We start from the raw sequence: 27,232 nt of genomic DNA on the forward strand, positions 1-27,232 counted from the left end.
AAATCAATGTAAGGTGATGAGGCTATTGTGTGTGTGTGTGTGTGTGTGCGTGTGTGTATGTGTGTGTGTGTGTGTGTGTGTGTGTGTGTGCAAAAGCTCCATTTATATTTAAAAAAAATGCATATTTACACAGGATAATCCACTCAACACAGTGCCAATCACAAAGTAATACTACATGCTACATGCTTTCTAAATTTCATCCACATCATTTGCAGATAAGTAAACCTATATCCTGATGTCACAAGAGTCTTGATGTAGGACAGCTATCTCTCATAAAATGCATCTCCTTTCCGCGGGTCCTGCTATAGTGGTCTCATGCATGAGGCTGAGTGCCTATGCAACACTGGCTACAGATTATGAGACTGGGAAGCAGCAAAGCTGCACTGTTTTTGCCCCATTCCAGAAAGGAAAGCAGAGCAACTCACTTCTCCGCTAGTGAACCTTGGTTGTTTAAACGAGCCCCAGCGGTCCTCATTACCCTTTCCCTGGGTGGATTGCACACACAGAAGCAGGCACACAATGGTGTATGTGCACAGTGGATAGAGGAAAAGAAGCACTTGCATGCGCACAGCTTTTGAATTTGGTGAAGTGAAGCAGAGGCGGACATTAGTTTCTGATAGCTTGCTTGGACATTGGTTCTGTTTGTTATCAACCTCATGGCAGTAATGTTTAGATTACCCAGGGGTTGACACTAACGCCCCAGAAGTCTTTAAAAAGTCAATCCCAAAATATCATGTGTTCACTGATAAAAGTAAACATGAAACTCTCAGTTACACACTTGCTTAATCATATATGCATATTATACACTATAATATCAGAGTGTGTTTGTGTATTTGACTTTATGGAAGTGTCATGACATTACATTCATTATTACATTTCAGTGCAGCTATTCAGAGTTGTTGTTTTTTTAACTCCCCACATCCAGCATTTAAACACTGCTTTTGGTGTACTTAATTAAGGACACTCTCCACTTTCCAGTTGCTTTCCTTTTCTTTCCTTCCAGTCTCATTCTTCTCCCCTAATGTTTTCCATCATGTGCTCTTTCAAAGCTGCTGGTCATCATAAAGGTCAAGATATTACAAACGTCCATACTCATTTAGGCAGTTCTCTGGGTACCTAAAATCTAAGCCTGATTGGTCTTGTCCATAGATTCATTGTTCCTTTCTATTCACCTCTGATTTTATTCCTCCTGCTCCAGCAGAACCACCTGTGAAGGTGGGAATAGACCTGGTGTTATATGTCCCATGTTGACTTGTCTTTTCTTAGCAGTGTGTTGAACACTGAGTGCTGCATTCAAGAGAAGATGTTGATTGAGACATTTACATAAGGCATAGATGTTCCTGGGGATGTAGCCAACCCAAGAGGTTTTCTAAAGTCATAAATTAAAGTTGAGGAAATGTTTAGTTTGATGACCAAAACACATTTTTTCTTGTATCAATAGTAATACTAGCTCAGGATCTAGAGTGCAACTCAGAACATTCTAGTCACTTTCAATATGTGCATGGCTTGAAGATGTTTTATGTCTCTCTGACTTCCTTGCTTCGTTTCAATGGGATTTTGTAACTGCCTCTTCAAAAGTCCTCCTTTCGTTTTCTGTGATGCTGTGGTGCTCAGTGATCTTTGTTGCTTAGTGTTGTGTCATCTCCAAAATGCTCTAGACATGACAACCTTTTGTGATACACCCTTGACAACTTTTGCTCATTATGATTTGCTACCATCAGAAGTTTGCAAAAGAGAGTCCTTACTTTCTGGGGAGTCAACCAGAAAGTCATCATGTAGCAAAGTTAATCAATATGACTATGGGCAAGAAGTAATCAAGTGATTAATCAGTGTGACATTCAGCTGACGCAGGAAAATGTGGAGGAAAGACTTATAGATACTGAGAGTGAGAGTGGATATAGAGAGAAGCAGAGTAGTGAACTGGTGACATAGCCAGTAAACAACTGCAGCAAAAAGGTAATTGGGACTGTTAGATATTAGATGCTGGTTGTCACAGAAATAGATATCTGTGCAAAACCCACATAAGAAAGATTTTTAAAAAATACATGGCTGTCAAATTAAATGGGTGATAACTCAGAATGTCACAGTTCATGTTGCAGTTCAAGTATTCCATTGTGTCATAGAAATCAGTGTATTGGACCTGAGCTAAGATGAGGAACATAAAAAACATAAATGCTCATTCTCAGTCTGCTAAAAATGAGTGTTTGCACACTCATCCATTCATTACAAGCAAAACGTTGAGATAGGATAATGATATGCTTACACAGCATAATGTGGCAGTGCAGGTGATCTATCTTTTTTCCCACTGCAAGTGTGGATTTTGATAATGATGCAATATGTTGATGGAAAGTTAAAGGGATTGCGTCTCTCACTGCCAGCTGTCTAGAAGACATCTTTTGAATGAATCTTTATCTGCTCAAGAAATGTTAACCTCATTTTCAAGCCACTTGTTTTTACACTAAAAATCTACAGTATAAATGGTAAAGGAATGTTAAAACAGAGTGTCATATCAGAGATGCCTTCTGTTTGTTTTCTCCTTCTTGTTTGGTTTTATCCCTCAGTATTCTTCTTTTTTATCCTGTAGAAAAAGAAAAAAATAATGTCATTGAATCTTTCAAAATTATTCTCTTCACACTTGAAAAGGGCATTAGTTGACTTGCAATGAAATTTGACTTGTCGCAAACCTTTGTCAAATAAATTATGCAGTTTTGCAATTCACTGCAATCCATATTCCATGCACTATCAACTCTAATCTACCCAAAAATCTAAGTTATATAAGTATGTGCCTTTATTTGTTTCAAAACTATAGTATGATCTACAAACTCACAACAGTTTTTTGAAAAATTAACTGTTTCTCGTTCTTGACATTGGATTATCTCAATGCAGATATGGAAGCAGCAATTAATGATGTGAGGCAAGAAAATCACGAAAAGCAAGAGGAAATCACATAAAAGTTCTATTGCACATAACATATGCAGGAGTTTGTCAAGAAAATGAGAAAACCATGATACAAATGTATGCCTTTAAGGACCAGGACTATGGTGGCTGGTGGTTTATGAGGGGAAGTTGTAAGGTGAACCTATTCTAGTGTTGATAAATGTATTAATAGGAGGTTGACAAAGTGATTTAGAAGTTAAAATTTACAACAATTTCAAATTACCATATAAACACAGTTACACTGCAATGACGGCCATGGATTCTTTTGCCAGAATCTTTCAATCCTTTTCATTCATTTTAGAATCCTTGATATTTTCACATGTTCAATTGAAGCTATAAAAGGAAATCTAAAATGAACACAGACTAACTGAAATACAAGAAAAACAAAAGCTTTGCTTGTTACAGAAAAACAACATTTTCTCTTCTAGAAGGAGAGAAAAACAGACAAAATAAGACACTGAGAAACATGCAGCTCAGCGAGTTGGCTCTAACACTGAAGAGGTTACGGGTTTACCTCCCATGGGGACATGCTGAAAAAATGTGTTATGGTATTGCAAGGCATAGTGAAGAAAAGAAAAACTATAATTTTTTAGCTCCTGTGCTACACTCCTGTAGGGATATTAGGGAAGTGCTGCAAACCCCTTTCCCACTGGAACACTGACTTTTCCATTCTTTATTACTGTACAGTGCGCCCTTGCGCATTCGCACATCAAAGTTCGCGACTTCACCTCATACGGACTTTTGGTAGGCAGTCACATGATACCATACATGCATTCTATTGGCCGAAAGTATTGTGATATCCCGTGTTCTGTTGTGTGTGTGTTCTGTTGTCTGTGTGTGTTCGGCATGCTTGCGAGACTTGGGAAGGGGCATCTAAGTGTGATAGGTGAGTGTTGAGCGGGAGTTTGACAGTTTGGAATTATTAATGGTAAAAGCTGAATGTGTTCATTATAGCTGACCAAAGGAGTCCGGAGTTTTCATCCTTGTCCGCATGCATGACACAGTAATTGTCACCACAGTCTGTTTAAATATCGCAGGACAAAAATACAGCAACAGAGACTAAATATTCTATACAATAAAATCTTACAGAAATTTCTTGTTTTCATGACCAATATGAACACACAAAAACTGCTACAGAAAAGAATTTTGGGTAAAATTTGGATGGATTCTATTGCAACCTACTCGTATAACGAGATGCACTGACATCATATATCATACATTTGTTTGAGATGGTTGACAGGGTACATACAGATTAAATAATGTCATTGGTTAGTTGGTCTGATGCTCACTTTTTACAACTCATTGTGGCAAAAACACAGGAGTTAATAACTGATTTTAGAATGAGAAAACAAATGATCTCTCTAGTAGTCATCAAAAATCAGCCAATTCAAAAGGAGGAAACATACAAATACTTAAGAGTACACCTGGAACAAGAAATTAAACTGAAACACAGGCCTCAACTTTCAGAATTGCGGCTAGGAATGAATTATTTCATGAAAAAAAGTATTGTCTGTGTCCTCAGTAAAGTGAGAGTTTTAACTAAAACATACAAATTTTGCCAGGAAAGGTGAAGAAAGACACAGAAAACAGCTTATTGTTTTAAATAAATCAGTATTAAGTATCTTATTTTATCATGCCTCGCTAACATTTATCTAGAGATAAATTATTTAGAGATGGATTGATGTCACTCACATTATATCGATCACATACACTCAAAATACATGTGCATTCATACACTTGTACACCCATACATGTTTCTGTTTCATTTTGAGTAACTGTGCGGAAATCTAGGACAATCACACTTTGATAAATCAAGATGTAATCCTTTTGCAGAGCATTCTGTTCTTAATATTGAGGATGTCAAAGATCAAAGTAATGTTGAGTTGTGTGTTTATTACACAGTGTTTCTCCTTTGAGAAAAAAAAAAAGAAATCAACAATACTCCCTACTAATCTCCACGGCCAAAATTAACTTCAGCGTGGAACTCCATTGATCCTGCATGGCTACAGTTTCCCTCAATGGGCCTGGTGTGACTTGCCTTACTTACAGTATTTATCCAGGCACTCAACACATTTTCTCTGCTTATATCAAACTCACTGGAACATTTTGTAGTGAGAAAAGAAACAGAGAATCTTTGCCTCATTAAGTGATGAGGCACTGGTAGTCCTTGAGCCCAGTAAAGGGGGAAATTTGATCTCGCAGGCCAAAAAACAAAATAGGTGCACTTTGTGTGAGTCTATGTGTGCTGCATTTGGATTACTGCTTGTTCAGGTCAGGTCAACAACATTCTCCTTTTTTTCCTTTATTTTTCATTTTGCTTTCCCACAACACACAATGAGTGAGACTATTTGAGTTAAAGACAAGGTTCAGAAGCATAGAGAAGTTGTATACAGGATATTTAAATGAAGATGGATGAGCATGACACAGTACTGATATTGCAACTTACCTATGTTTTAAAAAACTGATCAATGTTTTTTTTAGTTTGCATTTGTAGCTGCAAATCAGCTCAACCAATCTTGCAGTTACAACATGTTGTTAATGAATGGCACATGTTAAAGCGTGGAAGTAGTTCTACAGCTGTCAGAATGTGTAGACCAGTTGTTGGAAGCAGCCAGAGCTGAGTGGAACAGCCATGGTTCCATGACTCCTGTAAATGGATGTTTTCTGATGGTGGAAAAGTTATTCCATACAGGAACCTCCCCTGGCTCAATGACAATGCACACAGTATCAGGTAACATTGTTGCTTATTTCTCTTGAGTCATTGGAGAAAAATATAATAACTCATGTTTGCCTCATTATTTTTCCAGGAATGTATCTTTTGATCTTTCTGTTTGCAATGTCTATCAGCTTTGTCTATTACTGCTCCATCTGTCTTTTCCTCTGTTTGTTGTGTCTGGCTTATCTTTACTTGCAAACCTTTTTTGTTTTTGTTTTTTTGGGCTTTTCTTTTCACCACAGATACCCAGGCTTGATGTTGCAGTTGCAATTTTACAGGTGGTTATTTTTATTTGTTAGATGAGGGGAGGAAATGTCAGTGAACAACAGAATCACATTAGTAAATACCAAATATTATTCTCTTTGCCCAAAAATGACTTATTGGGGAAGACAAACCTATGTGAGTGATGCTGCACATCACTGCACATACTTGACCTTATCCAGCTGGCATAATTCAGATGATAATGTACAAGACGCTCATGTTTCTAACCATTTCAAAGGCACTTACAACTTTCATTCGTTCATTTTCTCAACTTGCTTCATCTGCTTGCTCAGGTCGCTGAGAGCTGGAGCCTATCCCAGCTTGTCTTAGGGCGTGAGGCGGGGAAACTTCGGGCACACAACAGTACACCGCGGACACTTACAACTTTTTTTTTAAATGACCATAAATTTCATCCACTTAAGATGCCTGGATAGAGTTCCAGATACCAATCCAGGATTCTGAGGCACTCATGTCAATGAAATGATGATTAATTTGTTTTTTTTTTATAGTAAAAGAAAAAGAAAAAATAGAAAGGTCATAGTATATGCCTTGACAGACAAAAAAATTCAATTCCACTTTGAAGAATTCAAAGTGTCAACTTAATTTTTCAACCATTTTGAAATGTTTTGAAGCAACACTAGGTGAAATATTAAATGTTTCCACATACAGTATACAGTATATTCCTTAACCTTTACCAAGGTAGTTTATTGGTTAATCCTAATATAATCAAGACATAAGATTTAAGAACAAATTACTTTGGTCAAATCCTTGTAGTCTCCACAAACTCCATCTACTCCCTTGATGGATTTTACAGAGTACATTATTATGATTCTGCCGACACAAGTGATATAAAATTGCAAGGGAACATTAGCCAGGCAATTATGTTCAAACAAATTAATAGTTATCAAGTTAATTTTGCAGAGACAGGGTTGGACTCGAAAGAAAGGGCTATGCTCTTTGAGGGAAGAGAAAGAATTAATTCCCCCTTTAATTAATACATACATAAAATTTAGATATTGCGTGAAACAACAAATTCAACACAGACTGAGGTGGCTGGGGTGGTGGATAAAGCTGCTGCATATTTTTTAAAATATTTATTTTATTATGTAAATTTTTATGTAACACAGCAAAAAGGTCCTTGGTTCAATTCCACCTGGGGACTTTCTATGCTGAGTTTGCATTTTCTCCCTGTGCCTGCCACGGATCTTTCCCGGTTCTCCAGCTTCCTCCCACGTCCCATCCGGTGTCAGCTGAAACAGGTACCAGTTTAAACCAGAGCTTTTAACCTGTTCATGGAACGAAATGAAAGCGGGAAACGTTTGGTATTTTGGCAGGAACAAAAATGAAACTGAAAACTTTATATTTTTTAATGTTCCGGAACAGAATTGGAACAGAAAATAATTGTAAACTGGTTAATACCGTTTTGTTTTTTTCATTCTTGAAAAAAATATTTGAACTCATGTTTCACTTCCTGTCATTCACTTGACGCAGGATGAGAGCAGAGAGAAGTAGCGGCTGTCAGCAGCAGTTAAGAAAAGGCAGTCTCCCAGTCACTATTTATTCATAACAGGTAAACACTGCAGTATGTCAATCTTAAAAAAAATTATCATTTAGACATTAACTCATTGGCTTCAAATGTTAAAGCCTGATTGTCATTTAAAATAAACTGTTTATGAAATAAAGAAAAATGTAATAGTTTGTTTTTTTGGCACTTTTGCTTTTCACTCATAAGTAGTTTTATTTGCCTTTAATTCATATACTGTTTTCTCCTGTGGACAATGCACCAAGCAGACATAGCCTTCTCCACACACATTTCAGTAATATCTGTCTCTTTTTCTTTAAGTTTTGATTGTTTTTTTATGCAAGGAAGCACTCATTGAAAGCAGTCGGTCCCTATCCAACTTTTGGATCTTTTTTGGAGGCATAATCAATCAATCAATCAATCAATCAATCAATCAATCAATCAATCAATCAACCTTTATTTGTATAGCGCTTAATCACATCAGCAGACATTTCAAATCGCTTTAACAGTCAGAGAAACCCAATATGACCTTCCAGCTTATGCTTGCTCTGGAAGGTCTAACTAACTCCTCACTCTCACCACAGCGTGAAAATGAGCAGACGTTGTGTTGCCGTATTTCATGCTTTCATTCATTTTCCTAACCGCTTCATCCGCTTGCGCAGATCGCAGGTGTTGCCTCTTGGTCGCTATTAATGAGGCACAATCACGCAGGTGGGTCTCGTGAAGAGAAACTCGCGTGAGATCAAAGTATAATGGGGATTTCCGGGTTCGAAATTTAAGTGGAGAAATGGAAAAATTGTGAATAGTTTTGTTACATGGAAGTGCATTAAAAGCTTGCGTCAGACGCTCACTGTCCTACGATTGTGCGTTTCTGTCAAAAAACAGCGTCAAAGACACAAGGACGCATGCAAATGAGTACACTGTATACACACACACACACAGACAAACACAGTTTTTTCTGCACTATAGGGCGCACTGGACTATAAGGCACACCTTCAACAAATGGCCTACATTAAAGCTTTTTTATACATAAGGCACACTGGATTATAAGGCGTACTGTCGGTTTTTGAGAACATTAAATGCTTTTAGGTGCACCGTATAGTGCAAAAAATACTGTGTACATATATACACACACACACATATATACTGTGTATATATATATATATATATATACACACATATATAAATGCAGATATGTATAAACATTGACACAGATATGTAATGTATGTAAACAATGTACTTTAATAATTACATGTACAATGTACATGTACTAAATTGTTTAAATAATTATTTAATTAAATGAGATATTATGCAGCACAGTGGTCACAAAAAAAGAATAGAAATACTATATAATGTATGTGCAAACAGAGCAGTCATTCAAAAATGTAAAAAAGATGGTATAGTGTTTCCAGTTGTCCAGACAACCATGTTAGACTGGAACATAGTTTTATTTAAATGAAGGGATACCTATACAGTATGTGCGGCAGCATTGCTGTGCAGTAGGTAGCACCGTTGCCTTACAACAGAAAGATTCTGGTTTTGATCCCTTTCTGCGCAGAGTTTGTATGCTCTCCCCATGTCTATGTGTGTTCCCTCCAGGTTTCCATCTTCCTCCCAACTTCACAAACCTGCAGCTTAAATGAACTAGTAACATCAAATTGTCCGCAGGTGTGAGCGTGAGTGGTTGTTTATTTTGGTGTCTCACACAGGGTGTACGCCACCTCTTGCCCATTATTAACTGAAACAGGCTTCAGCAGACCGGTGAGTCACAAGGCAGATAAGCAGTTGTAGATAAGATGAGTATAAATAAAGTTGGTTAGATGGAAAACTGTATGTACCTCATTTGCTGTATGGACCTACAGTCAGAGATAATGGATTCTTTCTGATTGCTCAACGTTTTTCACATTCACATTTTCTCACAAAAACCAGGCAAATGAGCATAAAATGCAGATGAGCTCTAACTGATAATTCTCATTTACTTCTCTAACCATAAAAAGCATAATTAAATGGTGTGTGTGTGTGTGTGTGTGTGTGTGTGTGTGTGTGTGTGTGTGTTTGTGTGTGTTTATGTAGCATACATGTGTTGTCTAAATCTGAGTATTATTTCTTCTGCACTTTCTGCAAAGTTGGCAAACATCTGAGGCTTCTGACACAACTGTTATGATTCATGAAAAACACCTGTCAGAGGTTTTTTTATTTTTTGCCTTAATGGCTTTCTTTGCCCTGTGCATAAGTGCCCATGCATGTACTGTTTGTTTATGGTTGCAGACATAGCCAATTTTTCACAGCAATCACAAATTGCACGTGGATCTCTGATTAGCAGGCTACGCAGACTGATTTCACAAATAATGACAAGACCGGGGAAACAATCCCACACTTGCATGAATATTCATGATTATACATGTATGAATAATATGCATACACTCGCATAAAGGCAGTGAATACATACCTAAAGAAGATGCATGTCGATCAATATTCAGAAGAAAAACATTGAAACAAAAATGAGTGAAATTATTCATATAAATCACAAACAAGACAATTAAATGGAAAGTAAACCCATTTTAAAGTGATATATATTTTCTTTATCATTATGAAAAAATGAAGAAAAAAAAAATTCCTGATGTCTGGCATCATCCCTGTGTTGGGGAAACCTTAAAATCTGTGCTGCAGCAGCTTCCGTATTCAGTGGTCATGTGGGGTCATATGTCATCGGCGACACCCGTTGCTTCGTCAGTCAATGCAGCCATGTGGGGCAACCGTGACTCAGTGGTAGAGCGGGTCGTCCATTGATTCAAGATCGGCGGTTCAATTCCCGCTCCCGCCGAGTCATTTGTCGTTGTGTCCTTGCGCAAGACACTTTACCCTCCTTGCCTCCACTGGGGCACTCGCTGGTGTGCAAATGTGTGTGATTGTTCCGGTGGTGGTCGGAGGGGCTTTAGGCGCAGATTGGCAGCCACGCCTCCGTCAGTCTGCCCCAGGGCAGCTGTGGCTACGTACGTAGTTTACCACCGACAAGAATGAATGAGGTGTGAATGAATAATGGATCCAATGTAAGCGACTTTGAGTGTCCAGACAAGAATTATTTGATTAGCAATGTAAGGAATGAACAATAAACTGTGCAAGTGACAGAACAAACAAGAAATAAACAGGCAGACAAAAAAAATATTAGGTTTACACCAACAACACAATAGCGAGCAGCTGCCTTTCACTACAGCTGAGAGAAACTTTTTACTGAATATACAGTATATCACCTCTTCCACACGGAGTCTGGTGACTGAGTGCAGATACAGATTGTTGTCCATCATTCTCTGCTAGCCCCCCCTCCCCACCCACCCCCGCCCCAACTCTCCTCATCCCTACCTTTCATCTACTACGTCGGCATGACTGTGTTTCTATGGCAACTATGTCAAGTTTCAAGTTTATTTATTCTTATGTAGCCCAGATTCACAGGGAATGTATCAAAGGGCTTTACAATATGCCCGTGGACGATATCACTCTGACCTTTGTGTACTGTGAACAGTACGACCTTCACATCAGATGAAGAACAACTCCACCCAAAACGTTTTTAACAGGGAAAAAAAAAATGAATGGGAGCAGACAGATGAAGCAATAGATATTGCATGTGCATGTTAAAAAACTTGTTCTGCAATTAGTTCTCTTACTTTTGTGATCAAAAACATTTATTTGAATCTCAAGTTTGAAGCTGTTCTGTAAATAATTTTAAAATAAACAATAAATATAGCAACTTCTGATCAATCCATATCAATTTCAAACGTAAAATAATGTACCGATTTAAGCCCTAACCTTTACTGGTCAGATCACACCCACTTTCGATTTAAGCCACGCCCATTCCGAGTACAGTTACGAATACAGATAATTTTGATTGTTGAATAGATAAAGAGTCAGATAATGATGTACCCGCTCATCCCTATTTTTTAGTATGAAATTTTACCATAAGGTGATGAAATTGGTCTCAGAAATTCTTTTATCAAATTTGATGCATTTGATATTATAGGGTTAAACTAATAGTTCTGACCATCACTGGAGGGATTACTTTTTGAATGTGGTATCACAGGTTTTCCTAAAAGTCGATCTGACTGGGAATACATCAAAATTCTGAACTCGTTATGACATGGAATGAAAGAAAGGCTGAAATGGAAGAGTGATGGTTGGTGTGGGGGGAATAACAGTGTAGTGAGGGAGTTGGAAGATTTGAAATATCTAATAAAAAAAGAAAGATGAGACAAAAAAAGGGCAATTTAAGATTGAGAATGAAAGTGAAAAGAAACAAAGTCAATTTTGGCAGCTTGAAAGTATACCCAAGCTTGTGTTGATCTGTCTGTATATATATGAGAGTGTGTAGGTGTGAGAGAAAACACCAGACTGCCTTTGGGGCTGGGAAAACGAGATTCAGAATCCATTTTGAAGGCACACAAATGACCTTGAGGCTCCTATTGTCAGCCGGACGCTGTCCTGCAGTCATCTGGTTCTAGTGTCATCATATCTGTTGCTAGGAGAGAGAGAGAGGAGAGAGGAAGCGGGAGAGATGGAGTGGGTCTGTCTGTCCAGTAGCTTATAAAAAGTCCATTAAAGTCTGCTTCTATCAGTCTAGGCTCCCCCAGATGGACCCTGGAGTAAATGAACATCACCAGAGAGCCATAAGCTCAGATTTGATATACGACTGTGAAATAACTGTGTGTTTGTGTGTTTCAAGAGAGTGTGCATTCAGTCATACTGTATACACTGCACTGAAAAAGCAGACTGCACTCAACACCAAGAAATGTAAAATTTTATGCTGCTGCTTTTGTCAGAGTTATTTATTTAAAAGTTATTTTGCTATACATGCATTACTCGTCACAAACACACTCACACACAGACACAAACACACATACGTAAACACACACACACACACACACACACACACACACACACTACACACACATGGTCTTCCCAACAACTTTAAATCCCAGCTCAGTCTAACAAAGGAGCCTGTGGCTCTAACTGGCTCTGCCCCAATCCTCTTCAACAGCATGCTGCTTTGTATGGGCCAAGAAGCACTTTACTGCAAGACATTCATTTATCAGCCATATTTACTTCATTTTGTGTCTGGTTGTGTGGTACTAAGCATGTGTGTGTCCATGACACATCAAGGCGAACCTTTGGTGTCATTGGTAATGTGTGGGTAGTTGTTCAATGTGCTTCAGGTCTGCATGCTGAAGTGTATTTGTTTCAGACATCCCACTGCTCATTGAACATAGTTGGGAGCTGAAAAAGTGAGACTTGCGACTTTGACTTCAATTCAAGTATTATTCAAGTATTATTATCTCTGAAGAATGATTCAAATATAGAAAAACTGCTAACAAGTACAAGCAAATGAAAAAAATGTTATGCCTAAACACAGAATCCATATAGTTTATCTGCAATGAATCATAAACAGCTCCGTAATAATAAATATAGGATACCTGTCAAATAGGTTACTAATATTTTTCATTTTTACTGTAATGACTTTATTTTAGCAATCAAACAACAAATACAATAAATAAATGTAAATGATAAGGTAAAAGACCACAAATAGCTCAAAAAGTGTAGTCAAAACAACACTGACATTTGTGTTTGATGCACTATCCTAATCTTTCAACTCCAAAATGTTAAATATCTACTGTTTCCAATCAGCCATAGGATATTTAAATAATTGGAGAAGTGATACTGTAATTTCTAAATGAAGAATATAAGCAGCCGGAATGTGTAAAAAATAATGGCGATGAGAGAGTGAGAGAGGGAACAACAGTTATCAATGGTCACAGGATGTATCGTTAAAGTCCAATCCAGAACATTTAACAATATAGATGTGGTTCTCAAAAGTCGCTGTGGTGGTGGTTTATCCATATTGATCTTTTCTTTTGATGATGTCACACTGCTTGTCCATCTAAATCCCCTCCTGTGCACTAGAGCTACAATACAGAGAAATAAAAGCAAAATGACTCAAAGTATGAAGGCGATATATAGAGAGAAATGTAGTTCATCTTATGGATATCTATCCTGCTTCACTGACCACTGTTCCAGAAAGACAAATGCAAAACATACACCCACACAAATGGATTTATTTGTGCCTCATTTTGTCAAAAAAACATTTCTAAATCCCATATTGAGACTCTTTCCTCCATCACTTTAAAAAAAAAAAATCTATCTACATTATTTGAAAAGTTTAAAAGTGAGCAAATTCCAGAGACCATATGTCATCAGATCTTAAATATATTAAGATCACTTTACTTGGATATAGTTGAAATATTAGCTGAACATTTTTTCCCCATGCTATGCTAGATTTGTGTTGCTTGTCGGCAGGAATGAACATCAGGAAAAAAAAGACACCACCCTCGTCCAAGTTTACAAATCACGCTGTTACTATAACCCCTGCTTGACGAGCCCCCTTTGTTCATTGATGAGCTTTGATTGGGAAAATTCTTCAAGGGGAAGTGCTTTAGCTAATAGTCAATTAGAGTGATACAATAACGAAGAAGCTGTAGTGAAGTAGTTGCATGGGTGAAAAGTTTTTGTACAACTTTTGTTTGTGCACAACTTTTGTTTGTGCAGTTTTCATCTGTGTGTTCAGCTTATGACTATTGATTGTTTAGGAGGATGAATGACACTATTTTTGTACAGAATATAGGAGCCAGGATATATCCATACAAAAGGTTTGATGATTGTAATGTAAAATATTACTATACAACCTGCAGCTAAGTGGGTGGGTGTTTGTAGGCTATCCTGTTCTGACCCCACGATGGCTCGTGAAAACTTGCAAATCCTGAGGCTGTTATAGCTTTAACCTTGCCATCTGTCTTCTTTGTGTGTGTGTGTGTGTGTGTGTGTGTGTGTGTGTGTGTGTGTGTGTGTGTGTGCGTGTGTGTGTGTGTGTGTGTGTTACAATGGATTCAACACATTAGTTTTGAAACAATACAGCACTGAAGCTATGACATCTGCACACATTAAATATTTCTTTTACCTGGATGGTTTGGAGCTAGCTGCAGGAATAATCTCGACAGCACAGAACTATAATGATGAAATTGATTCTGTGGTTGAAGTATTTTAGACGTGTGTGCGTGCGTGTGTGTACCTTTTTATATCTGTGGATAATGTACCGTTGATTTGCTGGGTGTCTTTATGTGTAAATCCAACTGTTTCCCAAGTGGAGAAGAAACCCAGCCAAATCACAGGTTGTTTCTGTTGACTAAAAAGTTGCTGAAGTCTTTGTGGCTGAAACCTGCATGACCCAGAACATTTGGTGCTCAGACCTTCATATGGTTATATCATTTGAGGTAAAACAATCTTAGATATGCAACATGATTTCATTGTATGCCTTCTTCTTGTCAGTTTTTCTGTTATCATTAAATCATCTCCAAATGGAATTTTTCAGTTCTAAGGAGCTTGCAGGTCCTATTTCGATTTTTTAGTTCAGTTTTTCTTATCATGAATATTGATACATTATATTTCACAACCACAGACATTTCATGTCCCAGCATAACGCAGTGAGCCATTCAGAATTGAGTTTGTCTTGTCTTTCTAATAGTAGATTGCCCACTTGACATTCACTTGTGTTTCTGCCTGATATGTACTGAAAACTATGACTATAGTGTCTATTTTATTTATCCTTTCAGAGGTGATCATCTGTATGCGACAGAACAATAGCATGTAATAAAAAAAATAAAAAAAAAACACATCCATGAACGACTGGTCAATAATGTAATGTGTGTCTTGGCATTTTTCAGACCCATACGATGATGATGATCTTAAGGTGAAGACCCAAAGACCACGATCAGCAGACCAGCCAGGTGTGTTTCAGGCACAGACAGGTGAGTGTGTGTGTGTGTGTGTGTGTGTGTGTGTGTGTGTGTGTGTGTGTGTGTGAGTGTGTGTGTGTGTGTGTGTGCGTGCGCGCGCATGTCGTGTGTGTGTAAGTGTGTGTGCGTGCGCGCGTGTGCGTGTATTACGGAAAAACTTCAAACCAAAGCAGCCAACTTAACCTTTGCAGGTTGAATGTGCAACTGAAAATCTGAGTTTTAATATAAATAGTTATACATTCATCTTTTGAAGCACAGCTGAACTCCATGGAATCTCTGTTACTTGACCAAGGATATGTGAAAAAGTGAACCTGTGTGTGAGTGCAATCTTACATTATTAGTAGGACCAGAAAAAAGATAGCATTTTTTATGATATACATTAAACATTTTAAGAATGTTATTTCAATATGAGGAATCATACACACAAAGTTGCCTTTCTGTTGCTAAACCCATGTTAGAACAAGTCATACACTAATGTGACACACACACACACACACACACACACACACACACACACACACACACACACACACACACACACACACACACACACACACACACACACACACAGACACACATACATACAGATACACACACACTTAAAGTGTACACAGGCTACCACTCTGTGGAGAAGAGATCCCTACCGGAAGGGAAACCCCTGGCTCTGTCTTGTCCTTTTACTCCTTTATCCTCTCATTTCTCCCCATCTTTCCTTTTCTCCAGGCACATGTGAAGACCTTTGGCAATGACTCATGGCATGTAAATGAATATGTATTGTGATTAACTGACATGCAATTAATTTGATTTCCTCATTTACCATGTGACGATGCCTCCATCAAAGGACACCATGTATAAACAACTAAGAGAGAGAGGAAACATGGGGAATGACTCATGGCTTGCATTTTTAGTTTTATGAGCCATAACTCAAAGAAAATGAAATGTTTCACATTTGACTGAAGAAATCAGAATCACCTCCAACTTCATCTGAAACAAACAAAAAAAAATTTAAACTTCTGTTCAAAATACAAAGAAAATGTTTTCTAATCCTCTGTCAGTGTCCATACTTTTTCTCAGGATGTTAAAATAGAACAAAGTTTTAATTTTCATATTAAACATCAAAGGACATCAAAAATATGTGTGTTGTTTGAGTGTCTTGTGAAAGACAAAATGACAAACAAAACAACATCCACTTACTCATTTGTGTATCTTTTTATCGTGTGAATATGTATGACAGCAGTGTATTTACTGCAGTTATGAAGCCAAAATTTACTGAGGCAATGGCAGACAAGGAGTTGTCGAGTCATGTTTGTCATCACCCCATTTATGAAGATGATTCAAAAACTTTTGCTTTTTGATTTGTTGTTTTAAACTGCCAACCAAGACATTTTCATTCCTCTTGCACTTGAAATCATTGATAGGTTAACCTCTTCTTCAGGTGACCCTGCAGCAGAGGAATGGTCACAATGGAGTATGTGTTCTCTAACATGTGGCCAAGGATGGCAAGTCAGGACACGATCATGTGTTTCTTCTCCCTATGGGACTTTGTGCAGTGGTGCTCTGCGGGAGACACGCATGTGCAACAACACAGCTGCCTGTCAAGGTGAACATGGGATCACTGGCTCAGGTACGTCTATTGAACACCCCCACTGGCTGTTTAGTAGCAGAACCTAAAGTCAGGTCTCTTGGTTCATGTGCTTTTACAGCAATTGCAGATGCACACGCTTAATGGTTTAAAAATCAGCCAAACAAATTATTTGTCATTGTTGCAAGGTAGTCAGTTGAGATGTAATGGCATGTATAGAACATTTTATGAGTAATAAAATTACAATGGTACTAGCGGGAACCCCATGGAAATTCCACGATAAAACAATAATATCAGACTCCAACAAAGTCAAAAATCAACGTGGTGATGTATCGACTTTTTGTTGCCAAATCATGGATTGCGCTGAGCGGGCATTATGAAGCCGTAGGTGAACGTTAGCAGGCTAACTGGAGAAAGAAAGCTAACTAAGAAAAGGCATCTGTCAAAAGAATTTCTAGAGAAGGGTAGTTCTGTTAGCTGATTACATGAACAGAACTGTATGTAGTTACTTACAGACCGTTTTTGTCAGATGCCTGAGGAACATTTTGGATACTACATGGATTGTCCCATTCCAAACGGGAACCATATCTGGACAGACTGTTTGTGCTAGCCAGCTAGTTTCACTCAGAATCCGTTGCCGTTTTCTATGTCATTCCTGCTGTTTGGACTTTCTGCACAAAAACATGAAAATTGTTGGAAGTTATGACACTCTAAAATTATGTTAACTGGGAAGTTCATGTATAGTATATTTCTTATCCTTACATAGCAGCTTCCTAATGCCATATTGTTCACGTGATTCCTTCTGGCAGATACGCTGTGATGGTTTGGGCGCTTGATTGACAGGTAGTGGGTAGAGTTGGTGAGAGTTTGACAGTATGAGACTTTCAAGTGAGCTTAGTCAAATATACATGTGGGGATTCAAGCAAAAGAACATTAACATGAAGGAAAACAGCTAGGCCATTTTTCTGTGCAACACTAGGCATTTGAGATTGAGTCATTTCTGTTCAGGTCATTTGGAGCAAGACACATCGTTCTGGTGATTGCCTGTGTACATCTGCATCAAATAAATGTCTGTAGTACTTCCATCCCCCTATGGTTTGATTGCCCTGATTGCAATTGAATTGAAATCCCATATGACACGGAGTCCTATTTTTATGCCTCAAGTCCCTCCCCTACTCCCCTGCAAATGCCCAATGAGAGGATGACAAAGTGTCAGTAGATAAATTGGCAAGTGATGCATCATCAGTGGTTTAGCAAACTGACCTCATGTCCTCATTCTCATGCTGTATCTGTAGTCTGTAGAACAATCATGGAAGAATAGTTGGTATTCAGTTATGTGACTTGAAGTCTATGATTTTGTGGAAGCTTTAAACAACTTAAACATTGCTAATTTTGGATATTTTGCTTGTTCATCACAGGGCTAACACATCGAAAGACAATCATTCACATCCACAATTAAACTTATTTAACCCAAACCAATTAAATAAACCAATTTGTATTACCCAGAGGGGAACCACACAAATACAAAACAAACTCCACATTGGAGAGTTGGACGTAAACTTACAACATTTTTGCTGTGAGGCAACAGTGATACAAAGGAACCCAATAAACTGCAAGTGAAGTAAATTTAATATATTTTACAGTATTAAAACATAACATAACTCATATTTTGCTAAGTTTTCTGTATTATTATACTGTATTATTGATGTAATAATGTAGTGCAAGAGAAATACAGTAGTAGATCCAGCCATGGTCTATGACAGTGATTCTCAAATAGTGGGGTCCATCCTCCAAGGGGGGTGTGATAGGCTGCCTGGGAGGGCGTGTGTAAGCCCGGGGAAGGTGCAAATTGAAACTACCATTTGACTTTTCATTGACATACCAGAATAAGTATACATCCACTACAGTAGGTGGCAGTGGCACTTTTACTTCTAATGTGATGTGCCATTAACTGTAATGAATTTAGTGTGTGCAGGGAGTTTTTACTCCTCTGTTATGGTGTAGGGTTTCTTTTTCACAGAGTAGGCATGCACACATATGCACAATACACACCAAAGAAAGGTGAAGATGTCTGTCAGCTCACTGGCGCATACTGTGAGGACTTCCAAGAATGTTGTCTGGCCCCACAGATTTGCAAGGGTCGATCTTCCTAAGGACTTTGTTTACCTGTGCTGATGAGACAAACAGTGAGGGGTGGTGAAGTATTCTCAGTATGTGTGAGACTTCTCTCTGGGGAGGGTGGGGGATGGTTGCGTCAAAGGAGCTGTAGAAAGAGTTGAGCTCGTTGGGCAGGCTGTCGGCGGTACTGATGGTGCTGGAGCTGCTCTTATAGTTGGTGATGGGCTGAAAGCCCTGCCACATGTGCCTAGGGTCAGCAGTAGAACAGAAGGTAAGTTCATTAAGCAGTGGAAGTCTATAGCAGCAAAATTTAAGAATGGGATTAGGCTGCAACCTATTAAACCTACTTTTACCCTGGTGGTAAATGGTTGTGAGCTTCCCGGATAAAAAGAAGAAAATGATTCCATTGAAGATGAGCTTAATAACTGACACCACAAGTAACCCTAAATTCTGGAAATGCACTGTTCCAGTCAGATAATAGGGTAATATAAGCTCTTTGAGGTAAGATGATGCCCAAGGATGAAGAACAAAAAATGTTTTATAGGGGCAGCCTGTTATTTTATATTTGTAAAAATCCATTCAGTACGTAACAGATGAGAGATAAAATGGGTTTTGTATCATAACAGGTGAGAGAAGGTAATCTTTGAATATGTTTTATATAATCAAAGAGGACTTGCATCTCAATGTAAGGTTGGTCTGACTGATATGACATTACAGAATGTGATTCTTGGGTGCTTTAGGACAATATTAAGAATGATTTCGGCTTATTACCCAAACAAAAAAAAGCATTGTTCCAAGCAAAAACTAAACAATGTTACTGGAAGTAGTTGGAGTAACAATCGTGGGTTCTAGCTGTTAAAATCAAGAGAATCCTGTCTGTGCTAGGTATGATATCAGACAATCTACTCCACCGGTGTTCTCCCAGAATTTGACAAAAAAATAAAATAAATATTTTGTCTTCCTGTATATGTGGCAATTGGGGAATGACAGTGGGCACATAATAAGAAGTTAATATTTTTGAGATGTGTTAAAATATCACTCTCAATTTGGATGGACATAGATTGTTATAATCAGGGAACTACATCTACTTCAACTCCAAATTTGTGGCCAAAGAAGTACAGTACATTATGTAGTTTGGGAAAACACACACACACACACACACACACACACACACACACACACACACACACACACACACACACACACACACACACACACACACACTTAACAGACATTAAGTAATGCAGACACTTTCTCAATTAAATGTGTTTGGCATTTCTGCACTGACATTTCTTGTTACTTATCAGTCAAAATAAATGCCAGTACTTGTATATCAGTAATAAGCTAATAGCAGCTGATATATTAGATCCTGCTGATCTGTTGGTCTGGATATAGCTGGAAGCCATCCACTACTAATGGACCTGAATCAATCTGCCTTTCATGGTTAAAAAAATATTGTCTGCCATATCATTTCAAGGAAGTCAAGTCAAGGAATATTAATTGAAATAATGTCAGTCAGTCATCTTCAGATTACCATCGCCGGAGCCTATCTCGGCGGCATAGGACGTGAGGCGGGGGACACTCCGGGCACGACACTAGTGCACCACAGAGCCACACACAAAGACATACAACCATGCACACACACACACACTCATTCCTACGGGCAATTTGGAACGGTCAAACAACCTGAAGCACATACTTTTGGAGGTGGGAGGAAGCCAGAGAACCCGGAGAAAAACCACGCAGACACGGGGAGAGCATGCGAACTCCGCACAGAGCGGGACTAACCACTGTGCCACCGTTCCGCCCTTGACTGAAATAATGGATTACTTATTTTTATTTTGTGTAGTTATGTAATTAAACATATTTTATCTCTTACTCTGACAATGTCCCTTCTATTGAAATGTTTTGTGCTTAAAATGATTCTATTTGTATGCAGTTTTGTACAGGGTGTCAGCTAAAGCAGTATGGGACATCTAACCCTTACCCTAACAAACATATAAATAAATGTGTGAATTCATACATACACAGAGACATACATACATACATACATACATACATACATACATACATACATACATACATACATACATACATACATACATACATACATACATACATACATACAATGTTATATGACATAAAAACTTTAGGCCACAACATGAAATTGCATTGAATCAATCCAATATTTTTTTTTCCATTGAGAAAGTTTTATTTTTGAAAATCAAATTAGGTTATTGCCATAAGACTAATTTTGAATTAAACTACATAGATTTGTGAAATTGTGATATTCAAAAAAAAATATCTTTCTTACATGGCTTTATATGAATACTAATTTTTTATTGAATAGTTCCATGTGATTAAAATTCAGCACCAGCTGAATTTTAATCAAGAGTTGAAATTGGCACCAATATCCCCTGAACACAGCCAGTCTAATGACAGTGATATTTGATGATGAAAAATCGTAACTTAATAAGGATGGATAACTTAGAGTGAAGGTAGGGCCACTGCTTCAAATGTCAGTGTATTTCAGTCTATTAAGCCTGTTTCTGTTACTTCCTTGAGAGTAAATGAAGCACTCTATAGCATAACTCAATAAGGCTCATCCTGAGTTGCTATCTGCACACACAGTAGCTCATGGGAACAGAACAGCGAGGTTAGCTCATGTTTTCTACAGAACGCTCTGCTCCTGAGCATTCAGGAAATTGCATCAGCCAAAGATGTGTGTTTGTTAATGTTAAGTTTTTATCGCTGTGTGAAGCTATAAGTTGGGGTTGTTGATTTAACTCAAGTACCACGACGTCAATCTATAGTCAACGTTTACTGATGCTATGAACAATAACAAGAAAAGGAAGAGGAACATGTTCCTTCCTTGTTGGTGGATATGCTAATTTTGTTTTTATGCAAATGTTCCAACACAATTTGTATGTCTAAGTGCCTCATTTTCCATTCAGACTCGATATTAATATCCTCTGCAGTTACTTTGATGGAATATTAGTTGCTGTGTTCTGTTCCATTTATTATTTAATTTTAATCCCCACTTGTCTGATGTTTCCTGACATGGTTCTGGAGGGGTACAGGGGGACTCCAGGGATTGCTTCAGTGAAGTAGAACTAAAGTCATGCAAACTGAGAGTGCAGGAGCTGCAGCAGAGAGACGTTAAAACTTTCAAACAAAATGCTGTAGACTTTTTTTAATAACCTGATCTTTTTTGTTTGTTTTATTTTAACTTATTTGTTAGACTCTAAATTTTTGTATTTGTCTCTACTGCTGAATCAAGTTGTGCTGACAGTGTGTCCATCAAAACTCAAAGGTCATAATCAACCATCTAGTAAATAGACACAGAAAACCAAATGCATTAATCAGTATTGCGGTAAGTTATGCTTAAATCTCAAATTTGATGGCAATTAATAACACATAACTGATTAACAGAATTTGAACATTCAGCAGTTGTTTTCTCCTAAAATTCAATGTTAAAATAAAAAGATAAGTAGATTTCTGCAGAACGTGGTGTCTCATCATGTCAAATTATCAGAGAGATCTGCAAGTTCTCATCCATACACATTTGGTTTCATATGCATTCACCACCACCACAAGTTTTAAGGTGAACACACACTTTAATTGTTTTTACTTGGCACATACTACAATAGGGAGAGAGAAAGTGTGTGTGTGTGTGTGTGTGTGTGTGCGTGTGTGTGTATGGGGGGGGGTTGTAAACAAGAGTTTGTTGTGGAGAAAAAAGCACTTAGTGTATATATGTGCATGTCATTGCCAATATGTTTGTCTACGTGAATTATGACTCATCAAAGAAACTTAACTTGGACAGAAATTCAATGAAGTGAAAACGGACATTTCTTTCCTCCTCATTTTTAATGGTGTAAACCCCTTAAATTAAGGTGATATAAATAATCAATTTTAAATAATGGTCTAGCTCTTCACAAAGCAAACTAGGCAGTAATTGGTCTGGCAAATTAACTTTTGCTTTTTTTTTTCTGCTTAGTATGCCCCGAAGTTTAAGGCTTTCATGCCCCAAAGCGTGTAAAATGAAGCACCCCTATATCTCTTCTATTTAGCCACTGCTCATTTACCATAGATGCGATGACATTTAAAACATGGAGCGGAACAGTGGTGCATTGTGAATACAGTCTGTCTGGTTCAATGCATAGTCAAACACTTCTCCACACTTTCAGTAACCATTCAAGCAAGAGATTGAGGATGCCTAGAAGGATAATGTCAAGAAGTCATGGCATGCTCGTAGAGATGGCAAAGACATAAAATTTCCAATGCACACAACCTCACAAAGTTCTAAATAATTCAGCCATGATGTGCTTTGACCTCAAATAAAATTTTTGGTAATATGGTAATCGTTAGGATTGATATGCTTCACATTTCTTTTATAACCTTTGTGTTTAAGTTGATATCATCACTTTGTATGCGTCATTACATGTAGGTACTGTATATTCAATGGTTGCATGTAGTTTTAAGACCTGTAGGAGTTATATGTTCTCATTGTGTATTATGCATAACCCATGAGAGTGTGCTCGCTGTGTGCGCATATGTGCGTAAATGTTCTATTTGAGTGTGCATATAATTAATGTCTGATGCATTTCAGACACTTTTTCAACTATTTGGGGTTACAAACTTTTTTTTTTTTTTTTAATTTACTGGGCATCACAAATATCTGTCAATTTATCGATTTATTAGCACTGATCAATATGTAATTTAATTCTTTTCATCTGCACCCACTGTTGTAAACATGCTCTTTTCCACCTCCCTATGTGACTGAAGCCTTGAAGGCAACACAATCCCTTCCAATAGAATTGTTGGAGAAATGCTGTATTATGTTAATGCAGTTTCTGGTGCAGTACAGTATATTTCATATAATTACCCTGTGTTGCTTTGTTAATTGCTGAATATGTTTCTTGGTGAGGATTATTCATGGTCATCCATTGGAGATGTCATGAAATCTAAATGTTTCTTTAAATACAAAATTGGTATAAACTTCCATTTTCTGTATCATGTTTAGTTCTTCTGTGTTATTGCACCAAGTTCTGGACTCAGTTCTGAAATATATTAGGTACCTTAGCACAGCAGATCTTCACAGCTGCTTTGCTGCATATCGAACACAACTGCCTGTGTGCTCTTTTTTAAATATTTCCACTTGTATGAGTAGCAGCAGGACATGGCAGATGGTTCACTGAGAAGGATATGAGTGAAACACATGAACATTTTAGCTTTTTTAGCCAAAATTGATATGAATCTAGAGAACAAAATGTCAATCAAAATGTTTGCGTCTAACATTTGGGTTAAAAAAAACAACCTCCATTGTGTATATTGTAGCTTAGAAACATACTGTATTTTTCTTATTCAATCATTAAATAGAAGCATCATGGGGTAGAGGCTAATGGAACTATTGGGCGACACTTAAAAAAATGACAGCGATACATTTCCAAACCTATGAGGTAGACTACCTGGCTGGGAGATTAAAACACTGGAGGAAAATTCATCCTTCCATCCATTGCCAACTGCTTCATCCACTGTGGCAGGTCACGGGGAACTGGAGCCTATCCTAGCTGACTGAGGGCTTGAGGCGGGGAAAACTCTGGGCGCAACGCCATTGCACCACGGAGCCACAGATACACAGACAAACACGCTTGCACACACTCACACCTACGGTCAATTTGGGACTGGCCAATTAACATGAGGCATATTTTTGGAGGTGGGAGGAAGCTGGAGAACCTGGAGAGAACCTACGCAGACACGGGGAGAACATTCAAACTCCACACAGAGTGGGACTCTAACCCGGAACAGCCTTGCTGGGTGGGGACAACGCTACCCACTGCCCCACTGTGCCGCCCCTGGAGGAAAATTATCTGTGTAAATTTAGACAGGAATGGTTGTTTTTTTTTTCATGTATCTATATATGGAAAAAAAAGTGTCAGTACATTGGTAAAGTGGGTATCGCTGTCGCCTCACAGCTAGAAGGTTCCAAACTGTACGGAGCTCTCCACTGTCTATTCTCTCTGGGTTCTCCAGCTTCCTACAACCTCCAAAAGCACTCACTTCAGATGAATTGATCTTTCCAAATTACTGATGGCTGTAAGTGTGTTGCTGAGTGGTTGTTTGTCTTTTGTGTGGCCCCCACAATGAACCGGCGTCACGCTTGGAGTGTCCCCCGGCTCTCACCCATAAGTCAGCTGGGATAGGCTCTAGCAACCCCGAGACCTGCAAAAGCAGTTAAGAAAATTAATAACTGAATGAATGAATGAATGAATGAATGAATGAATGAATGAATGAATGGATATATGGAAAAATAGTACAATTTAGAACCAGCATGATAATAATGTATTCTTTCAGAGATGTACATCATAAATATCCTACTACTAGCTTTGTCAGTGGTTTCTATTAGCAACACAGCAGCTAGGAGCATATGATCTAGTCTGTGAAGATTCTTTGCAAGATAGAATTTAGATAACTAATTATATTGTTATAAGAGAAGACAAGTCAAGTGGTTTTAGTTCTGTGAGGCCCACAGACAAGCTTACTTCATGAAAACATTTCATTCAAACTCAAGTGTCTCTCATTCTTGAGATATATACCGACTTTGCAAAGCAACGTAAAGAGATATTGATGTCACACATTTTTAATATCTCACTATTAACCACCTCTCCATTTATCTGTATTTTTTAATATTGTCATCCTCTCCCTCTCTGTGTGTGTCCTCTGAGCATTCCTTCAGAGTACAATTAATTATTTAGCACCATGACTTATTTAGCTTTGTGCAACACAGGACTAGCAATCTCCATCCTGCTGTCTCTAAATCTCCTCCTCCCTCTGCTTTTCCCCTCGCAGTATCTTCCTTTCTGTCTTCTTTCAACGAGTCACCAAATCTACTCCTCTCTCTTTTTTTCTATCTTTTTTTAAAAGAGCTTGATCTCCCCTGGTCTTTCAAAGAACATTTCCCTCTTCAGAAAAGACTTCCTCTTTTGCATGAGAGCTGGTTTGATCCACAATATGATAGAATTGTTTGTATTTCATATCTTTACATTTATACAGTTATTGACACATACCCACCACCCGCAAGATAGACCAATGGAGTCGAGTGCCCTGCATATGGGTGGCAGTGAAGACAGGGGGTCATGATGAACCAGACCCAGGTGGCAGAAGCTGGCTTTGAGGACGTGGAATGTCACCTTATTGGTGGAGAAGTTTTGTTGGTGGTGGAGCGTTACCAGTTGGATCTGCTGGGGCTTACCTCCACGCATAACCTCGGCTCTGTATCCAAACTTCTGAACAGTGGCAGGATCTTGTTCTCCGGAGTAGGGTCATGTGTGAGGCGCAGTGCGGATGTGGGGATACTTACAAGGCCCCGGCTGAGTGCCGCTCTGTTGGAGTTTACCATGGCGGATGAGAGGACCGCCTCTCTAAGCCTTAAGGCTGTGTGGGGAAAAAAAAACTCTGACTGTTGTTTGTGCACATGCACCAAATAACAGCTTGGAGTATTCGGCTTTCTTGGGATCCCAAAATGAGTCCTTCATGGGACCCCTGTACGGGGCTCCATTGTTCTCCTGGGGGACTTCAATGCACAGGTCGGCAATGACGGAGACACCTGGAGGGGTGTGATTGGGAGGAATGGCCTCTCTAAACTCAAGCAGCTTTATGTTGTTAAACTTCTGTGCTTTTCATGGACTGTCCATAACTAACACCACATTTGGGTCAGTGGTCAATGATCGATCTTAGACCGTGTGTTTTGGATACTCGGGTGAAGAGAGGGGCAGAGCTGTCAACTGATCACCTCCTGGTGGTGTGTTGGATTCATTGGCAAAGGAAATGTCTGCATAGACCTGGTATGCCCAAACAGGTAGTACGGATGGACTGGGAATGTCTGGAGGAGGACTCTGTCCGCGAGGCCATCAACTCCGACCTCTGAAGAAATTTTTCTTGCATCCCTGTGGAGGCTGGTAATGACGAGCCTGAAAGGTCAATTTTCAAACATTCCATTGTTGAAGCTGCAGCTGAGAGCTGTGGTCTCAAGGTGTTGGGTGCCTCAAAGGGCGGTGACCCTTGAACACTGTGGTGGACCCCGGTCAGGGAAGCAGTTCAACTGAAGGAGGGCTTCAGGTGCATGTTGTTCTTGGAGACTCCTGAGGCAGTTGCAGGGTACTGACGGGCCAAAGGGCAGCAGCCTCGGCTGTAATAGAGGAAAAACAGAGGGTGCGGGAGACGTTCTGAGAGATCATGGACAACGACTTTTGGAAGGC

General features: G+C 38.6%; 1 protein-coding gene across 1 annotated transcript in view; it reads left to right on the top strand.

Annotated features, from left to right (window-relative positions):
- Positions 1-27,232, top strand: part of adgrb2 (adhesion G protein-coupled receptor B2) — a 136,695-nt gene that overhangs the window by 23,354 nt on the left and 86,109 nt on the right. The window contains exons 2-3 of the mRNA XM_068332855.1: positions 15,200-15,283; positions 16,707-16,895. Of these exons, the coding sequence (XP_068188956.1) occupies positions 15,200-15,283; positions 16,707-16,895 (273 nt within the window). The remainder of the gene's footprint in view (positions 1-15,199; positions 15,284-16,706; positions 16,896-27,232) is intronic.

Source organism: Antennarius striatus, chromosome 14 (assembly GCF_040054535.1).
Source record: "Antennarius striatus isolate MH-2024 chromosome 14, ASM4005453v1, whole genome shotgun sequence".
In the NCBI taxonomy this organism is placed as follows: Eukaryota; Metazoa; Chordata; class Actinopteri; order Lophiiformes; family Antennariidae; genus Antennarius; species Antennarius striatus.